The sequence below is a fragment of the Amblyomma mixtum genome, chromosome 2 (genome assembly GCF_055824585.1).
Source record: "Amblyomma mixtum isolate Tamu chromosome 2, ASM5582458v1, whole genome shotgun sequence".
Lineage (NCBI taxonomy): Eukaryota > Metazoa > Arthropoda > Arachnida > Ixodida > Ixodidae > Amblyomma > Amblyomma mixtum.
In genome coordinates, this window is record NC_143013.1 from 34414981 (window position 1) to 34437129 (window position 22149).

The following is a 22149-nucleotide window of genomic DNA, read 5'->3' on the forward strand; positions in this document are numbered from 1 at the left end:
AGTCTTAGGCATTGAAATTCGTGCCCAGATGAACAAACCACCATGACAGTGAGATTATTTAAGCCTTGTGCACGCTGAATTGAATACAGTCGGGCCACTTATAATGGCTGCAGTTACAACATGGTGCTCGTTTACTATGAACGAAGGTGGTGCTGCCGTCAAAGTATGTATTATCAGAGATGTAATGAACAACTGTGATAGTTCAACTCAGTTACAGCAAATGAGGAGGAGCCACAAATTCGACCCCGCAGTGGAAAAATGCGCACTAACCACCAACGCAGAGACCAAAAAGCATGTGCTGACTTCTGTGACCCATCCCCCTACTAAAACAATGTGGCGACGCCAAAAAAGTAATAAAAAGTCAGCATTGAAACCACTGGCCAAGAGTGCACTGACGGGCTTGCATTGCCAGTCGATCTAAAGGAGAAGCAGAAGCATGGTACACAAGAAAGAGGGGCAGTGTTGAAAGCGAAACTGCAAGTGGTTGGTGATCAAAAAATGACAGCCTGTCACGTGGTGTGCATTCACCAATCAGTTGTGCAACTCCTGCACTGCTGCCGGGCTGAAGCAGTGTGCATGCAAGCAGGGCAACTGATACATTCTACGTGCAAATGTGTTGCACTAGCTTTGTTGCTGCATCCATACAAATTTGTCGACATTCAAAGACACAATGGCCGACCTGCCAGCAACTGCCATGAACGCTCAAGTTGTAATTAACAATATTTGTCACTACAGCAGCATTGGCAGAAATCGCTTCGTTAAGAAGCACATGACCACCCTGGACTGCTTGCAAAGAGCTGTTTTGGGCCTGCATGTGCAAGCAGACATGCATACTGGACCTTTGCTTAAAATTAATGCCACTTTTGCCCAACTTTGCATTTTTTGCTGCAAGAGAGGAAGTCCACTTAAAACGAACATCGCTTACTACGAACATTGCTTACAACGAACATGATCCCCGTGACCGTCGGGTTCATTATAAGTGGACTCGATTGTAACGAGACGTTTGAATGGGGCTTTGAATTGAACTGAAACTATTTTCTAACTCATGTCTTCAAAGCATTTTGAGGTTTAGCATTTTTGAGGAACGCACTTCCACATTGAAAAACAGCTATGAGATTTATATTAAAGTGGAACAATTTGTGCAGTTTTTTTTTTGATACTCCAAGAAAATTCTGCCTTGACAACTCCTCCCTTTTGGCCTACTTGCTGCATTTGCCTTTCAGTTGCACTAGGTCGCACATTTCAATAATCATCCAGGTCCAGAAGCAGAAAGAAAAAAGAAAAATATTCTCTGAGCTGTGTTTTCACACTGGATTCTAACAATCATGCTGGGCTCTTCAAGAAAAAAAAAAAAACTGCTGGCAAAGTCTGCTCCCTGCTAGAATCCCTGCTTTAAATTGCCAATTGGCAATATAATTATGTGATGCTAACACAGCTGTGATGATAACCATCAAGAAGGAATAAGGTTTCTATTTCAATGAAAATCTGAATGCTATGGGAGGGCCAAAAGTAGACTTGTATGTGCTGACACCATTATTCTAAATCGCACATATATGCACACCCACACAAAAAAAAAAACCTTGTTATAAAAATTCTTGATTTCAGTGCACACTATCAGAATGCAGCAGGCTGCAGCCTCGAAGATCTTACTTAGAAACCACTCTGAAGCATTTCAATGCTTAACATCTTTTTTGTGCCAGAGGTGAGCAATGGTAATCAATGCACTTTGGGCAAATTTTGCCCAAAATATGCCGGATTCGTCCAATGATACTGCATCCACTCCTGAATGCTTCAGATGAGTGACAGGCATTTCTTGATGTGCGTGGTTGTTGTGCTAGTTCACAGATGACATGCCAAGGCAATAGAAAAAGAATTTATTCCACTACCACAAAACAGTTTGGGCGAGTCGGTTCATATTTGAACGGGTATGTGCTTGCGCGAAGAAGACGGGACAGAACAAAGGAACACACATGACATATACAGAGCGCAACTTCCAACTAGTTTATTTTCGTAGAAGGCAGATACATTTATACCGGCGCTGGGCAATCTCAAGATTAACAGGCAAATATACGCTTTTCACGTCAGCATCCCTCTGCCAAGTGTGCCACCATATAGCAAAACGTGTAAAATTGATAACCTTCAATACAATTACAAAAGAGAGACCATGACACAGACAAAAGGAAAGATGATGCATGAGGTGAACGATGAACATAGCAAAAAACATCTCTTAGCAAAAGCAGTGTCAAAGTAAATAAAAACAATAAAAACAATAAAGCGGTCAATGCGTAAAATCTGCTTATCGTAGCAATAGCAGTGTCAAAAGGTAAGAAACAACTATAAGCCGAAAGGCCAGTAACTTGGTGAAATCGGTGTAGAAAGGCTGATTTAACGAGAACACCAATCGAAGGCTAGGCCAACAAAACCAACAAGAAAACTAAGGTAAGGCAAACAAGAAAAGGAATTCACACGTGTCCATCTAAGAATGTTATCTCTTTGTCCAGCATTACTTAGGAGGGAAATAATAGAAGCCTTCCATGTTACTAACACTGGTGACAAATGCATTAGCACTGCTTCTGTCGTACTGCTGGACAAAGAGATAACATTCTTAGAATGGACACGTGTGAATTCTTTTTCTTGTTTGCCTTACCTTAGTTTTCTTGTTGGTTTTGTTGGCCTAGCCTTCAATTGCTGTCTCGTTAAATCAGCCTTTCTACACCGGTTTCACCAAGTTACTGGCCTTTTGGCTTATAATTGTTTCTTACCTTTTGACACTGCTATTGCTAGGATAAGCAGATTTTACGCATAGACCGCTTTATTGTTTTTACTTACTTTGACACTGCTTTTGCTAAGAGATGTTTTTTGCTATGTTCATCGTTCACCTCATGCATCATCTTTCCTTTTGTCTGTGTCATGGTCTTTTTTGATTATTGTATTGAAGGTTATCAATTTTACACATTTTGCTATATGGTGGCACACTTGGCAGAGGGATGCTGACGTGAAAAGCGTATATTTGCCTGTTACTCTTGTGATTGCCCAGCGCCGGTATAAATGTATCTGCCTTCTACGAAAATAAACCAGTTGGAAGTTGCGCTCTGTATATGCCGTGTGTGTTCCTTTGTTCTGTCCCGTCTTCTTCGCGCAAGCACGTACCCATTCAAATACCACAAGTAGGAAAGTCGTGATTACCAAAATTTGGTAATCTTGAGATATTTAATCTATACTTGCAAAATTTTAAGAAGTATACTGAAGTGTATATACCTGCAAAAACTATGTACAGAATATAAGTACCGCAGAAGTATACAGAAGCTTTAGCAAGTCTGTTCAAACTTTAAGCAGGGGTTTTAAGATGGTTTGGTTTGGTTCATAGGGTTTAACATCCGAAAGAAACTTGGGATATTCTGGATACTGTAGTGGAGGGTCTCTGGATAATTTTGACCACCTGGGATGCTTTACTGTGCATTGACATCACACAGTACATGGGTCTCAACATTTCACCTCCATCAAAAAGTGACTGCAGTTGCCGGCACCAACACCTTGTCTTCACGGTCAGCAGCTGAGCACCAGAACCAAAGAGCCATCACTGGGTCTGCATGAATTTGAAGAGTTTAAGCTGACAAAACTTGCACTTTAAGATACTAAATGCTCACGCGAAAAGCTTGCAGAAGCACATGAAGAAGGGAACCTAGCAGGCCTTGCAGAGTGGTTTCAACACGCACTGAAATTTCTTCAGAAAATATGCAATGTGTAAACAAGTGACTAGATCTCCAAATGACTGAATAACCAGAATATTTTTAATCTTACCCTTGGGCACAGTCACCAGTACCATTCATCTCGACAGACTTTGTAGGAGAAGACTTGGCAACAGCTTTGACTTCGAGTGGGGCTTCTGGGGAGACTTTCTCACTGGATTTTGCTCTGGCTTCGGGCGTGGCAGGAACTGCGATCCCCGGCACCGCTGCAGGGGCCCCGTGACCAGGTGTCACGTGAGGCGACGTGGCAAAACGAGACAGAGATCGGTTCGTCACACCATTCTCGTCGTCACTTGGTGCCACACTGGTTTCGCTGGCGTCTTCAGGATAAAAGAAATGGTACCTGGAGAAATTTAGGCAGCCCATTTTAATGCGACCGAACAAAACACAGCACACAACAACCTTGAGAAGTAATATGCAAGAGACCAGGTCCTTTACATAGAAAGATCTGTTCATAATCTCCCTGATTACCAAAGGTAACATTCTTGACATGTTTCTAGGACAGTTTGTTCATTTATAGCCAGCCAATGCAATGAGCAATAATAAAAAATTGCGATTAGTCAAAAACATTCTCTGTACTCTGGGAGGCTGGGCTCCAAGAACACAGATGAATTGGCCGAAGTGGAACGTTTCAGGATGACGATTCTTTCAAGTCAAGCAACAATGTCAATAAAAGAAAGAAAAGAATAAAGGACTGCAAAAGTCAGAACTGGCTACATGTGTGTAGACGCACCTTAGGTGCTGGCTGTCCTGCGTTTCATCATCACTGTCTTCATCAGGTGAAACATACAACACCTTGAGTGTAATGTCACCTTGCTGAAAAAAACAAAAGAAATACCCTCACTTTTGACAAAAACAAAGTGTCGTGAATCCTGTGCACAATGCAGCCTATGGACAACTGGAACCTGTTACGCACCTTGGTTGCAACAAACATTTCATGCTCACAAAAAGGACTTCAGTAAGTTACAGCCGTTTTCTAATTTGCACCCCATAAGCACCACTCTCCATTGTAAAAAGCACAGCAGACTTGTTCAAATGGCCTCCTTAGGCCCGTACCACTTTTTCAAATGACAAAAGTTAAATCTGCTCTGCAAACTAACCAAAAAATACATTGAGCTCGCTTGACCCATGGCAAACAGAACAGTTCACTACCACACAATACAAAAAGAGGAGCAAGTGCAGCTTCAATCTCGAATCCGCAATCCAGAACATACCAATCCAGAAAGGACTTTCACAGCATCATGGTGCTTTGCTTCCCTTAGGTCGACACCATTGGCTGCGAGAATGGCGTCTCCAACAAACAGCTTGCCACTACGCCAGGCTGGCATGTCTGGAAGCACTTCAGAGATGACTATGGGGACACCATGCTCTAGGCCACCCTGAAATAACAGTGACAGCCATATTTACCGTCATTCCAAACATTAATGTGCGCTCGTGTCTTGACTGCGCAGACTCTACAAACTTAAACATTGTAAATGTAGCCTAACTTCTCCTGTGGTACTACCAGCAAATTATTACTCACTGTCTGGTGCTTTAAATAGACTGCAAATTTGTGGCTTTCAATAAGACGAGAATACTAAGACCATCTCTACCATTAGTGAAAAATTTTCATTTTTATTTTGTACAGTCATGCATATACTTCTGTGTTCTATGGCTTTGCTGATACTGCAGCACTGAAAACTAACTCCCTTGTGCGGATGTGCAAGTGAAGAGAATGCGATAACACTATGCTAAATGGAGCACTTCAGTCGAACACTGTTAGGTGTTTATAAGGCAAGACAAGTTGTTTAAATTGACTGAAAGATGAGAAAAAAAATGGCAAGAATGTAACCATGAAAAAGGAAGATTCTGAAGCCATTCAGCCTGTTATCGGCAGGCAGTGCAGTACCTCCAATCATTTGCTAAGAACAACCGCCTCCCCATGACACAAAGAGGTTCTATTGCTTTACAAAACAACCGTCTATTGCTTCCCAGAAGTTGAGTCCAAGTATGAGCCTGTCACGCACCGTGATGGAGATGCCCAGACCCTCATCTTTGCCCTTGGTTAGGCGCACGGTGCGCACGTCCCCTATTCCTTGGTGCCGGCGTAGGGGAGTGCCCTCGTCGGGCTCTGGAAGCGCTGGGCCGGGTAGGGTGGCTGCATTAGAGGATCGGCCTCGGCAGGCCCGGATCACAGCCTTGTGCCGGTGGAGATGGATCTCGGACTCAAGCTGGTTCCAGAGCCGATCATGCTCACTTGGGTTCAGGTCCCTGCCTAGCAGCTGGATCTGCTGGATCCTGCAAGATACAAGGAGCAAAGGAGGCACTGCTGTACGAGAGACTGTTTAAAAGACTGTTATCCAAGAGAAGTCAGTTGAGGACAACATACTGAGCTACAGAAAGGAAAACGACAGGGGTTAACATAAAGAGACAGGGTGAGAGCAGAGTGGGTTAGGGAATAAACGATGAGTTAATGAACAACCACTGGGGGCACTTAAGTCTGCTTGCGTGTTATGAATACGAAAGCACAGTGCAATACTGCTGCTTCCGTTGGCGCGTTTGTGCAACTTAGTTGTTGGTGCGTTTGTGCAACTTAGTTCATGCTGGTCAACAAAGCGCACACCATTTAAAGCTCCATGGGTTAATGCCCATTTATGCAGAATTGGTCATTCTAACGTTCATAGGTGGCGGCGAGTCTTCATACCACAACCAGCACAGTGGTACAATGGTTAAGTGATGTGCCACCACACTGGCAGGTGGCTGTTCCTGTTACAGCCACCAGTAGAGACTCTGTAACCCATGTCGCTCTACCCGAGCAACTTCTTGCGCAGCTGGTGTAACGCTCCTCCAAACTTACCCGAGCTTCCTCCCATTCGCTGCAGGTTGAGCAGCACTCCTCCTGACTTACCCAAGTTACTCGGGTAAGCTCGGGTAAGTGTCCACACCTTCTGTTAACACTTTCTGTACACACTTTCCGTGGATGCCATGCATAAGCCAAGTAATGCTTACACATTAATATATCCTGGCCGAAATCAAGATGAGGAAATGCGATGTGGCAGATAATATGATGTGGAGAGCAGGCAGGCAGGCCCCTTATGATAATGGAGAGAATTCCAAGAGAAGGCAAATGAAACTGGGGGTGGCAGAGAGTCACGCGGGTAGATATTATAAGTTTGCTTGCACACGGTGGCTGCTACTAGTGGAGAACAGGGTTAATTGGAGATTAATGGGAGAGGCCCCTGTCCTGCAGTGGACACTGTTGGTCTGCTGCTGCCGCTGCTGATGATGATGATACAAGAGACTGCGAACTGACCAAGGTCAAGTGACCTGCCAGGCACTAACAGCTTTTTGCCTCACAGCAACAGGTGTCGTATGTCGTATATACTGCTAAAATAAGTGTGAAAAAAAGAACAAACAAATTAATCAGTAAAGCAGGAACTATATGTGTGCCCTCACGCACCATGCGTCCTTAGGCATGCGCAGGGTTTTCCATTAGGGGAACCAAGTTTCACCGTAGCGCCAAACCCCTCCCACCAAAGCCCCTACGGTTAAAACGCAGCGCAAAGGTGAAGAATGGTTCTTCAACATTTCTTTCAATGTGGCTGAATTGCAAAATATGTAAAATATTATTGAGCAGAGTTTTTACTTTCATGTGTAACATTGGCAGAGGAAGGCAGTCCCTGTGCAGCTGAAGCATCAATGTAAGAACGCGCTTCCGAAAGAATTTCCATTCTCTCTAAACTACAGAATACATACGGCACAGTTGTCTTTTGTTAAATGTAAAAAAAGAACCTGAAAACATTGGCTTCAAGTGACCCAGCAAGTAAAAAGTATTTGGAGCACAGCATCACGGGTGCTTAGGTGCCAGTATCCTCACCTCAAAAAGCCTGCATGGCCATATCACTAAGAGTGAGAGAAGAAAAAGAAAGATACCGCAGCAAAGAGCTCCGGAATAATTTCGACCACCTGGGGATCTTAAACGTGCATTGACATCGCACAGCACACGGGTGCCTTTTGTGTTTCGCCTTCAATGAAACGTGGCCACCATGGCCGGGTTCCAAAACGGGTACTCCAGCTTAGTAGCCGAGCGCCCTAACCACTGAGCCACCACGCTTCCTTTACAGCACAGTTGAGGTGTCCACCAAGAAGTGAGACAGTTCCTGCGCCATTTCCGTTCCTCAGAAACCACTAATAATAACAATGCACTAAAAGCAATGATGGGAAAGGTCCAACAGAGCAGAGGTATGGGTCAGACTTGGCGCCTTCCATAGAAGATTAGGAGGGGAGGCTGCGCCCCCCCCCCCCCCCCCCCCCTCTTTTGCGGACGTCTATGCTTGTATCTTAGATCCATGAGCAAAGAACTCAACTAAAAGCACTTGAGGCACAACATTTCTCAGAATAAGTGGTCCATGAGTTCACACCTTTATAGAGAGAACACAATCGGTTGCCCCGCTGGCAGCATGTGCAATGCTATGCAGCCATTGCCAAAGCTATCAAAACTGGCTCCGAGCTGAGTAATGAGTTCGCTGTAGTGTTCCTGGCTCAAAGATTTAGAGATTGAGGACTGTTCTTCCCACTCACCAAGGCCTTGGGACATAAGGAGGGCCACAAGAGCCCCCACAATACAGACTGATGACAATGGCCCTGGCCATGAGTACCACCAATCCTTGTTTCAACAAAGCCTGGACATCATAACCAAAATCACTTTTATCAGACCAACTATGTCTGTGGCAGAACAGAGGTCTCTCCCAATAATCACCGAATAACTCTGCCCTATACCAGCTGTAGCCCCCCGGTTCTTACAAATTTCCCGTTCTCATATCTGCACCTGATTCCCTTGCTTCCTGTTTTGTTTTACCTTCTCTTGGAATCTATGATGTCAGCCCAAGGGACCATCAATTATCTGTTCCCTGCAGTACACACCTGCCCATGCAAATTTTCTCTTTTTAGCTTCAGCTAGGATATTGCTAATTTGTGTTTGCTCCTTGAACCACTCTGCTCTCTTTCCATCTCCTAATGTCACCCCCCTCACTCTCCTTTCCATAATCTACTGCGCTGCCCTCAATTCAGTTCCAAACCATTTCGCCAACCCCCCAAGTTTCTGCCCCACAGGTGAGTACTGGCAAGGTATAACTAGTATCACACATTCTACATGCAAGTGTCCACAAGAACAAGCTCTGCCCAGATGCATCGCCCTGATGCGGCGCAAGCACCCCATGCTCAGAAAGTTTGTGCCGGAGTACCCCACCTGCCGGCCAGTTCCTTGTCGAGGTACTTGGCAGCCAGCTTGGCTCCAAACACCTCGCTCTGCAGGGACACCACATCCTTGCGGAGCGCAGCATTCTCCTTGCGCAGCTGGGCCACCTCTGCCTCCAGCAGCATCTCACGTCCCACATCCATCCTGTACATGGCCATCTCCTGTTCCTGTAAGGCAGCACAATGCATATGGCAACTTCATCACTACGACTCTGATCTGAGGCCAGGCAGTGCGTATGCAAGATAAGTTGAAGGGGCATTATGTAATGTGAGAAGTTTGAGAAGTTTCAGTGTCAACTGTAAATGTTAAGGGGACATGGGTGGAAGATGACACGAGAATGTGTTCGGGGATCAGTGTGATGAGCCATGAGACCGTGCTATGCCGTAACATTGTGTCAAATGGACGACGACCACAAGAACACCTAAAAGCGCACTGAGAAATGCATGAAGACACTGGTTTCGGAAACAAATGCTGGCAGAAAATACCTCGCTTCATTCAGAAAGACCCACAGTGTGTATGTCCACAAAGCAAGAGAGATAAACTCACCAGCTTCTGCTTGATGGCAGTAGAGTCACCTGCATGTCCCATCTGCGCAGACACCTGCAACTGGGCTGAATGCAGCTGCAGCACAAGGTGCTGAAGCTCCTTATTCAGCACAGCACTCGTTGATTGCGCCTCATAGAGATCAGACTTGAGCTCCTGCAGTTCAGACTGCAAAAAAGAAAAGAAAGATAGAGGCCAGAGGATGTTAAGGACTTTATTGCTGGTGAGTTCAACTGACATGGCAGTGATATCAAACATTCACCCAATGCTTATTCAGAAAACAATCAATCAGCTTACATGCCTCTCTGGCTTCAAAATTATTTTTTACTGTGATAGCAGCACTAGTGGCACTTGGTGAAAATTCCAGCGTCGTCTGTTGTGCGAATGTAACAGGGAAAGGAAAGCTTGTTGATGGTTCAAACTAGAATGCATAATGGAACCACATGAATGAATAGAGAGATGTAGGAAGGAACCAAACAAGATAGAGCTCAGAACTTCAACTGTGTTTTACTTCACAGAAATGTCATATTTATACAAATGTCGTAATCACATCTGAAAGAATGCATATGCTGGCAGAAAATATCTCGCTTCATTCAGAAAGACCCACAAGATAGGCTCAGAAATGTGACATCCCGGTGGTTTTTAAGTCGATGTCGTCCCAGTTATACCAAACCCAAGTGCGGAGCAATGGGAGGGTCTGCTCTCCAGTGACTGCCGCGATGACCAGATCGGTTTGATAAGGCGAGCTCAGCTGACGGCAGCATCCAACGGACCCCTGGAATAGGGGCAACCGACCGTTGCGGATGGACTCATCTGACCTCATAAAAGCACTTGCGCTAGAGCTAAATAAAGTTATCCTATCTTATCCTATCCTATGGCGGCCAAAAACTTGCGGGCATGAGCAATATAATGTAAGGAAAAAAAAATTAACCATGGAGGAAGGAGAGAACTCAGGAGAAGCGGTTACATCACATTTTCGAAGACGACTCTCCCCCACTGCATACCCCTTACTTGGCCGTCATCTCAGTGCACTTTATTCGCTGCACTGGTGGCCAAAGACTCCCAATAGTCCTTGGGAAAGCGTGTGACTCGTGGAGCTCGGATAGCGAGGGCCTCTCCTGAGTTTTCCTTCCTCCATGATAGTAACACGCTGGGCGCAGCGTCATCTGCTTGCTGCATTGTCTGCTGCACATGCGCAAGCATGTTGAGATGGCGGCCAAGTAGGGGAGGGGGATGGAGCATGGGGAAGCCATAAAGAAACTCCACTTGAAAAAGTGATTAGTCCCAGTAGCCACTTTCTAGGTGATAATGACGATGATATTGTGGCATAGTACTTTGTGTCAGATGGTCACATATAAACGATGGCGGCGCCATCTGGATGCAGCAAATAAAAGCTGTTGCCAAAATGTCACCACAGACTTCCATAAACCAATTTTTTTTGTTCCTTTTACTTTCCAATATAAGTTCAGACAGTTATATTTATGGATTTTTGTTAATGCACCTGTTTCACCGATTTTGTTCACAAGCTGGCTTGCTTTCAAAACTTGAACAAAGTTTACGTTGGACACGAGCGGCGTGGCAATCCGGAACTACCTAGAGTTACCGTATATGTTACCAAAGGTATCTTTGGTAACATATACAGTAACTTTAGAACCAAGCGAATGAACAACTAGGGATTGCAATGCACTTTTTGTGCAACAGGTAATCCCTGTTAACGAAAAATTCGCTGTCTACCACTTCAACCCGTGGTACTTATGTGGAGTGGGGAGTCCTTCCATCAGACTCATCTGTCTACACTTCAATAGTACAGCTAGGGTACTAGCCAAAATTTAAAAAAACATCGACTTGGTTTTCTGCTAATCCGGAATGCCAGAACCTTCTTGAACATTATTCGGTGGTTTTAGTAAAGCCAGAGCTCTAAAGCTTCCATGACCAAGTGGCGAACGGGCACGTCTATATATTTCTTTAGAACTTGCCCTCACTCACATTTCCACTATAAATATGACGCCAAAAGCAAATTTTCCTAAGATCAGCTGACTTTTTATCAGCATACGACAGATAAAAAACGTACTAGGGACTTTTAGCACGGCGGAGACGTACTAGCGCAGACGTGTTACTGTATGGTACGTGCTGCAGACGAGTGCGGCGCAGATGACCCCGCCTGGGACCGCCCCAGCCACTGCGCATGCACAGAAGGCGGCCTGTAAACTAGTCTATGTCAGTATGTCTCCGCTATGATAAAAGGCTCAAAAGTTTACAGGACGCGGGTGAGAGGGAAAAAAAACTGGAGGCTCATCAAGGTTAAGCCCAGTGGATGCGAAGCATGTCCTTAGCGTTTGGAGGCATCTTGACCGCATACACGCCCGGCGCAGACGCTGGCGCGGTTGCGGGCACAGAGACTGACGCGACGGCGGGCGCGCGCCGCCTCATCCCTGGCGTGACGTCACATATCACGTGATGTAGCGATGGTGGCGCCGCCGCCGAGTCGCGCGCGACGGCGCGAACCGAAGCGTGGAGGCCTCCGCCGGGCGACGTCCGACGGCGCGATATGAGGCCCCATCTGCAGCCGGTGTGACGTCATCACGTGACGTCACATTTCAAGGTCAATGGTGGCCACCGCCGGGAGGCGACCGACGGCGCGATATGAGGCCCCATCTGCAGCCGGTGTGACGTCATCACGTGACGTCATGTCACGTGACCTACTTGAAGGTCACTTGAAGGTCAATGGTGGCCACCGCCGGGCGTCGCGCGAAGGCCCGAAACCTACGTTAATATGCTTCGCATAAAATTATTTCTAAGCCCTTGCGCAAGTCAATCGCTTGAAATGTCTGAAGGTGTGTGGGAACGAGCACACTCCATAAGCCTGGAGGAACATTACCATGCGGACGGATCACGAGGCAGCGCAACATTTTTTTTTTGTTTTTTTTTTTCCCGAGAAGACGTATCCTGTAAACTCTTGTGGCCGATAATACATATGTTTTACAGAACGCTGGCACGTACTACTCAGCGCGCGCGCGCCCTTCTTATCCTGTGTGAGGCGTGCAATTTCTACACCCGCGTACGGTCATTTTGAAAGTTTTCCTTCGATTTTGGTTGAAGGCTTGGAAAATAGGTACTGCGCCACGTGAAAAAGTTAACTACGTCGCCTGGGAGCACACATCAAAGAATGCCTTTTTTAGAGTGCACATCTCCATGTAGTCAGAGCTCACATTCTGTGATGATGGCATGGACCGACTTCATGTGATCCAAGTTAAAACCCGTAAGCATCTGGGAGACCATCAGGCTGCTACATCGTGAAATGGTTGCGTGAGGTGGACCACTGTCAAAAATACTTTATTGGGAGAGTGCACTATAGACCCCAGAGGAGGCCAGATAATCGAGGACAAGCAAAGAGGCATAAAAATGACTGACTAAACAATGGGTACTAAACAGATGATTAGTGCGTGTTGTTTTTACCATGAAATTAAAGTGACCGAACGCACGTTTTTGTCTTTGACCTTCAATACATAAATATGACATTTTTTGTAACATTTGGTACTATCGCGATGAAAAGAAAAGCGGAAAGCGTGGCCTTTCGCACAATCAGCCGGCCTGCTAGTACGAGGATCCGTGTCCAACTGCGATATGCGCTGGGTGTCGCTAGGCAAATCGACGCTTTCAGTCGACGCCGCCGTAGCCGAAGGCCGGCGCTAGGCTGCACTGATTGTGCGGAAGGCCACGCTTTCCGCTGTTCGCGTTTCTTTTCATCGCGATACCACATATAAAAACAAGAAGGCGCAGACGGATAATTTTCTCATCAGCTTTATCGGCATAAAGGTGTACTAATTTACTCAGCAGGTATTTTTTTTTTTTCCGACAGAGCTATCCTAACCCATCACCAGCGGCACCGGGAGGCAGTGTCGTTCACTCTTTGAGCGAACTGACAGCAAGGCCGCGGCCTCGACTTATTTCAAAATGAGGATGGTGGTCGGCGGAGCTCCTCAACGTTGCCTCAACATGACGTCACGTGGGCCGAAACGAACGAGGTTGCATATGCCCCCATCTACTTTTCCCCCTCGTTCGTTTCGGCCCACGTGACGTCACGTTGAGGCAACATTGAGGAGCTCCGCCGACCACCATCCTCATTTTGAAATAAGTCGAGGCCGCGGCCTTGCTGTCAGTTCGCTCAAAGAGTGAACGACACTGCCTCCCGGTGCCGCTGGTGATGGGTTAGGATAACATGCACCCAGAACATCACAGGGAAATACGGGAGAAGAGGGCGGAGGCGATGGTTAAAAGGGCCGGGAATTTCAGGGCAAATGAGGTTGCCTACGTGGACGCAGCGAGTGGCAGGTCGGGGGCGGCGGTCGCCTCAGTAGTCGACGGCCGAGGTGCACCAGTCGCCGCCTCCTCCATTAGGAGTAGAAACATAGATACGGCCGAGGAGGTCGCAATAGCGCTTGCTTGCGCCAGAACCAAGGCTAGTTTGATTCTTAGTGACAGCAAAACAGCAATCTGCAATATCGGAAAGGGCAGGGTCTCGCCAGAAACGGCTCGAATTCTGTCCGCAGCCAAAATTGATCGCAAGATCACCTTGATTTGGGTCCCAGCACACACATCCGTCCCTGGTAACGAGGCGGCCCACATGTTAGCCCGAGATCTCTACTTCCGGGTAACTATTGAGCCACCCGACCCCCAAGGGATGAACAAACGTTTGCAAACGTACGCGGAAATCGCCGTGCACTACAGGTTAGGCAGGCGTCTAATGCCACCACCAGATCCAAACTTAACCAATACAGAGGCCATCGCCTGGCGACGATTACAGGCCGGAAATTTCGTTAACCCTGTCTGGTTATTTCAAAGTTTCGATCGATCGAAACTTTTATCGGAGGCCCTACTCCCCGTCCCTGGCACGCAGGCCTAGGGGACGGGACCTCCGCGACTAAACACGACTAAGCACGCGATTAAGCACGCTCCGCGACTAAGCACGCTGTAGGCCTGCGTGCCAGGGACGGGGAGTAGGGGCCTCCGATAAAAGTTTGATCGATCGATCGATCGATCAATCAATCAATCAATCAATCAATCAATCAATCAATCAATCAATCACGAACGAGGTTTCCCTCTCCGCTGTTCTCCTCCATTGCGGTCGAGCGGGACACGGGACATTTGAACACCGTGCTTTCCAGGGGCCACTTTGACTGTCTATATAGGTGCGTAGAGGCGAAAGCGTTTTCCGCACCACTTTGCCTCTGTGGCACTGGTGACGTCACCACTGAATGACCCCACACATAATTAATGACTAATTACTAAGTAATGACAAATTATTAATGACGCTTAAGCTTCGCCTTTAGGAGTGGAACGCGACAGCGTGTTGTAGCGCTGCCTGAGAGTCCACGGAACACTACCACCCATTCCCCGCGATGCCTTGCCCTTTGAAGGCAACGCTTTTTTGAGGAAAGGAAATGGCGCAGTAATTCTCTGTCACCTCCTTGGACACCTGAACCACACCGAACAGGAAGGGAGGAAGTGGGAGTGAAAGGAGGAGAAAGAGGGGGCCGTAATGAAAAAAAATGAGAATTGTATTTGAGGAAAGGAAATTACGCAGTAACTGGCCTCGCATACCTCGGTGGACACCCGTCAACCGTTTATAAAGGAAGGGAGGAAGTGGGAGTGAAAGAAGAAAGAGAAAGAGGAGCCGTAATGAAGAAAATAAAAAATTCAGGGTGGCGCTTTGTTGATGTGTGGTTAAGATGTAAAGCTTCCCCTCTAAGAGTGGAACGCGACAGCGTCTTGCAACGCTGCCAGGGAGTCCACAGAACGCCATGGTAAATTGGCTTTTGAAGAAAGGAAATTATCTGTCTTGCATATCTCGGTGGACACCTGAACCTCGCCGTAAGGGAAGGAAGGAAGACGCTGTATTAACTAGACGCGCCTTTGTTCATTCCAAACCATCGAACTGGCATGGCGGAGTGGTCAGCGTGCTCGTTTCGCACTCCAGAGTAGTGCACTGCACGGGCTCGGGCCGGCCCGAAAGCCCGGGCCCGGCCCGGCCCGCGGGCCGGGCCGGGACATGATTTGTTTTGCCGGGCCTGGGCCGGGCCCGGGCCTGAAGTTGCGGGCCCAGGCCGGGCTCGGGCTTAAAGCGGCGGACCCGAGTCGGGCTTGGGTCCGTACAGAAACGGCTGGTGTCCGACTATTCATTCACTATTGCAGAGTGAAGTACACAACTGCGGCATTGGAGCAGCAACACGGATGAGCTATGGGTTATAGTAGGCGCTGAGAGAAAAAAAACTAAGCTTTACTACTTGACTTCATTTTCTTATTTCCACGCCGCGGTGGCTTAGTGGTCAAGGCGGTTGATTACTGAGCCGGGGAACCAGGGCTTGCTCCTAGCCTCGGCGGCCGCATTTCTGTCTAGGCGGCCAGCATGACAGCCACGTACTTTGCAGTATCATTTCTCGTTGAAGAAATCCAGGTGGTCGAAATGATCCGGAGCCCTCTGCTTCGGTGTCTCTCACAGCCTGACTCCCCTTGGGCCCTTAAGCCCCAAAAACATAGGGTTTATGTTATAGCTATATTTTTCTCATGTGAGAAAATTCACAAAGTAAAGCGCATTTGGTTTTCATTTTGATCAGCTGACCGGAACGTCTCGTCAATGAAACAGCCACAAAAGCTCGCGACAGTTTGTAAATCTCATCTCATAACCACATCTATCCCTCCTCGCTTCTTGAGCCTGGTTGTCATGACAAGTGTTTTGCCCTGTAAGTTATCACGCGGTTCGCGCGTTATCTTCTGCTCCAGCAGTAAGAGTAAAATTCAACCGGTCTTATAATTGGCCATTGATCGTTCGTCTTCCCAAAACATACCTATACACTATTAGAAATGCATTCGGGAAGAACATATTGGTTTACGACGCTTATAGTCTTCAAAACACATATCGTGAAATACTCAAGCCTTTTAGCTTTTCGTTTCTGCTGAAAGGCGACCAGTTCGGCTATGAGTTCAACCTGTGAGATCGCGTTCACTAAAATTGTCATCCCACTGCTTGCTAGGTAGCTTTAATGTTTATACTTCCGGGCGGCAAAATATAACTGATTAAAATCATGGGGGAATGCAAAGTAGTCTATTACGCGCGTATGCAGCCCTTTTTATTTGGCTCTCGGAACTTCATAGTTTATCTTTGCGCACCAACACGACATCACTGTCCAAAAGACGGGCCTGGCGAGCACTACTCTTAATCACTTCCTTCTGGGTTAAAAAGAACCAACTTTCTGCAAGCCAAACTGTTTTCAGAACCTTTGTCGGCCAGTTTCTTATCGGTCTAGTAGCAGTCTACTTGCTCACAGTGAGCAGTATATCTCAAGCGTAACTGTGAAACGGGCCGGGCCGGGCCCGGGCTGGGCTTCACTCGAGGATTCACGGGCCGGGCCGGGCTCGCTAGAGCGACAATTTAGCGGGCCTGGGCTGGGCCCGGGCTTGAAGCCGCGGGCCTGGGCCGGGCTCGGGCTTCAGGTCTCGGGCCCGGGCCGGGCTCGGGCCTCAGATTGAGGCCCGTGCAGTGCTCTACTCCAGAGACCCTGGTTCGATTCCCCAACTCGACCAATTTGCTACTCGGTTTTATTTATTTAGTTATTTACTTGGAGCATCACTATACCATCCCTTTAATTGGTTGCATGGTTACCAGCCAAAGTACAATTGACCCCGTTTGAAATTCGCGCACTCTGACGTCAAGACCATTACGACCAATGGAAAAGCGTGACATTTCCGTCGACGACAACTGCTTACAACGATGAGGCATTAAAGGCTTTCGCCTTAAAACATAGACACAGTTTCAAACGCCGCCAAAAGCCGGGCACGCCGCTCCGCAAGCGATTGGCCACTCCGCAGCACGCCCGCACTGCTGCGGTAGGCGCATGTACTACAGCGCGAACATCATCATTGCGCGTTCTATTAAAGGGCCTATTTAGAGACTTTTAGCCAAGCGCAGACGTATTAGAGTAGACGTATATCGGCTAACCGGACGCCGGCTGCGGACGCGCAGCGACCCGCATGACTGCACCCTATAACACTGCGCGTGCGCAGCTGGCATCCATTAAACCGACATACGTTTACGTTAATACGTTTCCGCTACGCTAAACTTCGTACACTTCCCGTTCCTGACAAATCTCTCACCGCCGCCCAGCTCCCCGTACTAGGCCGCATCCGCATAGATGCAGTCTCACTTTTTCCCTTTCCTTTCTCTACCGTCCTGAACTCCATGCTCATCTCGAGCATTCGCTTTACTCCCAGCTGCGCCGTTGCAATTCAGTCTCCCCCTCCCCAGCAGGATGTCTCGGCTCATTTGACAAATGGCGGAGGCCTACAGGCCTCGGCGACTCTGCACAACAGGTGGTCGACGCCCAGGACTATTGAATTTAATAAGGTTGCACTTTGGGCTGGTTGGCATGACACAGCTTACAGATACAGCGAACGAGAGACAGGTCACTGTGAGAGACAGCACTCGTTCGTCTCTCTCTCATTGTGTCCCGTCTCTCCACCCTGTATCGCTTCGTTGAAATTAAGTTTTACTCTGTCTCTGGCGCTGTGCTCGTGAACACTTGCCAAATCAATGGGGGCTCTAAGGCAAAACAAACAGTACGTCCGCTGAGTACCTTCGCTGAATCGTTCCCCGGGTATCACGGACACCGTCAATGGCAGTCATAAGGCGTCCTTGAAACCTACCAGTTTTCTCTTTGCTACCAGGAGAAAGAATGACTTAGGTCATTCCTGCTGATTCTATATGTAATTCAATACAAGAGGTAAGTTAGGAAGCATTTGAGACGACTTCAAAAGCACGGTTGTCCAAATCTTCAAAACTAGACACGTACAGTCGTTGCGAAAAGTAACCAGGCTGCACGGTTTGCTTCTCAGTCGTATATTGAAGCTATTATGCTGCCCCTCAAGCTGTAAATATCTGTATGGTAAGAAGAGCCCCTGTCCTCACTTTCAAAGAACTTTTTGACTACAATACGAATGAGAAGCAAACCATGCAGTCTGGTTACTTTTGGCAAAGACTGCACGCGTGTACAGTCGGTCGTAAACAAAACTCGAAGCAGAAAGTCACTACTTTACAGCTAGTGCGATAGCCGATTCAACACGCATTTAACGTGTATTCATTATTACCAGATTGGAAACGCTATATGATGATGTGACCCACCGATGATCATGATGTTAATATGATGATGCGAATACACCACGTGTGACTCACTTTCCACCGTAACGTAGAAGAGGCAGTTCACAACTCCTGGATGCACAGCTGACATTTATCATATATGCAGGATGTCTTTTCTATTAGAAAAATAAAAAACAAAAATAAGAAATGTCATCCAAGTAGGCCCCGACCATGCCCACTTGACACACTCGAATCAATTTAACTTCCAATGTGCGCACACGCGCTCGACCAAAATGCAAAATATCCTGACCTGTCATAACACGTCTGCGTCCGTAACAGCGTAACTGTGTTTGTATTCGATTCATATGACCTCAATAGCCTCGTATACATGGAGCCCGACGTTGCGGGTCGGGTCGGGGTGCGCCAGATGTCGGGCTAACCAGCCCGACCCCACCGCGTTTACATGAACGGGTTTTCTGTCGGGCAGAGATCGTCGCCACCCCTAGCGTCGAGCAAGCAAACCACACGCATGCTAGGGGAGGAGGAACGCGCGGACGAAAAGTTCCCTTTCCCGACTGCTGCTCCTTCCGGTCGGTTGGTTCGCCCGTTCGCGTGCGCGCTCTCTTCGAAGCCGGCAGCGGCCCGGTTTGATTTACAATGGGTGTCTCCGCTGCTGCGTTGAGCTTCATGTTATGTTTGAATCAGCTCTATTTCATGGAGATTTTAGTTTCATGGATGAATGGGCACAACATGGTACTTGCCGTGGCGATGTACCGTCAAAATGGTCCCGTTCAAGACTGAGCGACGACTGGTCCGATCCGAACAGCTCCTAAAATCCGCGAATAAATTACCCGGGAGGTCACACAAGGACGACTTTTTCAATATTTACAAGCGTAAACCTTTTCTTCATGTTCTTCCAGCAGGTGCGCAGCTGTTCCCATGTAAAATTATTACCCATACCGCGCATCTCCCGCTCCAAATCTTTATATACGTCTTGATTTCGCTGGCGCTTGCTGTCGAGTGCTTCGCTCAGGTGCGCGCTCCATCTTTCGACAGCAGCGCCATCTTGCGTCTGGCCGATTTCTCCGCCATGTTGGCTTGGGTGGCCACCGCTGCAGTACAGGCAGCGAGTACTCACCGCGCTGTTCAGCCTTATCCGAGTGTTGATTTTTGCATGATTTTAACCTGCAAAGTGTTGCACTGTATGCACTTTGCAACTGTGAACAAAATGGCCCGTGCTTCGGCGAGCAGCAACGCGGATGTTTCCCTGCAAGTTGTGCCGAAAATCGACAATGGAGGTGCGCTTCTACGCAAGTGTGCGAAATTCATTTAACGGCTTTCTGGTATCTATAAAGGAGACATTTATCAATGCGAGCACAAAACTTGCTGAGCGCTTCTATGTTGTAGTTATAATTATAAAAGAAAAACCTATCCGTTCCGGGCTAACAGCAGTGTTGCTGTCAAGCGCTCAAGCGGTCTGCCCTGCGTTGCGCCGGTGACACGAACAGATTGAAACTGCGTTCGACCGCGTCTTTCACTGCATTTTCCCTCTGCACTGTCCTAAAAAACGGTACTTTCTGTAGTGCTACATGGAGAAGGCACCGCTGGAGCGCATAAGCGCACAGAATTCTGTTGCGGCTTTTGGCTTTGCATAAATTTCTTGATTACTTCGTACTAACGGTAAAATAACTGGTGAAGCTTGCAAATTTAGGGTGGTCCACTCTTAGCGTGAACATGCGAGTGTGTGACAGCGCTCTTCAGAGCGCCAGTGCATCCGTCGGCGCCGCGCGTCGAAGCAAAGTGTCGCAGGAACAGAGGAAACTGGATGTGGAGCTTCGCGTCGTCTGACATTTCGCTAAACTCGGAAAAGGATGTAGTAGAGAGGCACCTGGCCTTCGAACGCGATGTAATGTATACACTCGAAACTGGTGCACATGTTGTGACAGTTCCTGAGGGGTGTATCTGTTTGGTCCGTCTCGGGTGCGGCCTCTGAGTAATCCCGAAAGAGCGAAAAAGTGCGTGCGTGTGATCGGGTGGGCACTGCGTGCCTGTTGATTGCACGTCCCTAATAGGCACATTTTTTTTTAAACAATCGGCATTTTGCATTATGGCGTCAGTTGAAAATAGTATTTGGTCGAAGCATGACGTGTCACGATGCAAGGCGGACACGTCAAAGCTGCGGCCTTGAGTTTTTTAAGTCCTACTGGTTTATCGAATATTTACTGCAAGCAAACAGCTGTGGCATTTGCGCAATGCATCATGGCTTTCAAGTACTGTCAAATAGCTATGTTTACAGTGCCGTTGTCGCTATCAGTCGCCAGTGTCGGCAGTTATTTATTTATTCAGAACACCCTAAGGGCCCAGCAGGGCATTACATAGGGGGGGGGGGGGGGGGGGGGGGGACGGATGAAAAAGAAACAAGCGTGCACAAAAACTTTTACAGAAGAGCTATTTTACAGAAGAGCTATAACAGAAATGTTTCACGCAACCCGCAGTGCTGCTGCATCATTTCCCCGAATTATTACTTATGTTTTGATTTTGCAAGGTTCAGAGACAACACATATCTTAGCGACATCAGCAGTAGGTGCTCGCGTGTAAGGTATGTGTAGCTGAAACAGCCCGCAAACGCACTGCCGCCGTGGCTCTCTGTGTTCTTCACACTGCTCCGCTTCAAGCCGCGTTCGTTTCCTTTAGTTGTTTGAACAGCAGACGACTGCGCGGTGGTTTCCCGAAGACCTCGTTCCATCTTAAATCGCACATACACCCAAAATACAATAAACACGGAGAACCGCAGAGAACGCACGGGACGCACGGATACCGCCTTTCCGAACCAGCTAGAGAGGAGGAAAGCAACATGGCGGTGTTCGCCGCGCATCTGGAAAAAATATCTCCGAGTTCCTGATCAGCGCCAGCCAGACCAGAGAGAAGGAAAGAGAGGAGGCAGGAGAGGAGGCGCTAAGCCGATGCGGCAGCGTATACATGCTCCTTCCAGCCGGGTCGGGCAGAGTCAACCCACCCCCTGCAGTCGGGCTGGCGCAGCTCGACTCGACGGTCCCTTAGCTCGACCCCCTAGCGTATACATGAGCCCGACAACCGGTTCTCGGCCCGACAGCCCCCTTAACCCGACTTTTGTCGCGCTCATGTAAACGCCCAGAATGGAACTTCAAGAAAACGGTCGCAACTTCCGGCATGCAGGGTTCAGGTCCTCACCACACCGCGCGTGACATTAATGTCAAGCAAGTGCCTTTCCCCATCACGCTTAAAGCCCGTGGCCGTGGCTACTCTAGGTTGCGAACATGATAAACTACACATGAAGCCTGTCAACCCTTACTCGTGCGAATTATACCAAAGATAATTCACGCGAACAGCGAGCTCCACTGAGGAACGGCACAGAGCGCCGCGAGCTGGATGACGAGGAGAAAGGGTGAACACTGTATTCAAGGCCAACAAAAAATTAGTAACCAGCATACGACTTGCAGGTCTCAAAGGGT

General features: G+C 47.8%; 1 protein-coding gene across 3 annotated transcripts in view; it reads right to left on the reverse strand.

Annotated features, from left to right (window-relative positions):
* LOC149358926 (Golgi-associated PDZ and coiled-coil motif-containing protein-like) overlaps positions 1-22149 on the reverse strand; it is a 43508-nt gene that overhangs the window by 7414 nt on the left and 13945 nt on the right. Inside the window, exons 2-9 of one of the 3 annotated variants that reach the window (XR_016288744.1) lie at positions 9532-9696; positions 8977-9152; positions 5756-6026; positions 4964-5128; positions 4483-4565; positions 3802-4092; positions 3648-3724; positions 3496-3586 (exon numbers count right to left, since the gene is read on the reverse strand). Coding sequence is in view for 1 of the 3 variants with exons in the window: in XM_089571109.1 (XP_089427235.1) it covers positions 3802-4092; positions 4483-4565; positions 4964-5128; positions 5756-6026; positions 8977-9152; positions 9532-9696 (1151 nt within the window). In the remaining 2 variants the exon portion in view is untranslated. Of the gene's footprint in view, positions 1-3495; positions 3725-3801; positions 4093-4482; positions 4566-4963; positions 5129-5755; positions 6027-8976; positions 9153-9531; positions 9697-22149 lie in introns of all 3 variants that reach the window. The other 2 variants (XR_016288743.1, XM_089571109.1) reach the window with 2 other exon arrangements.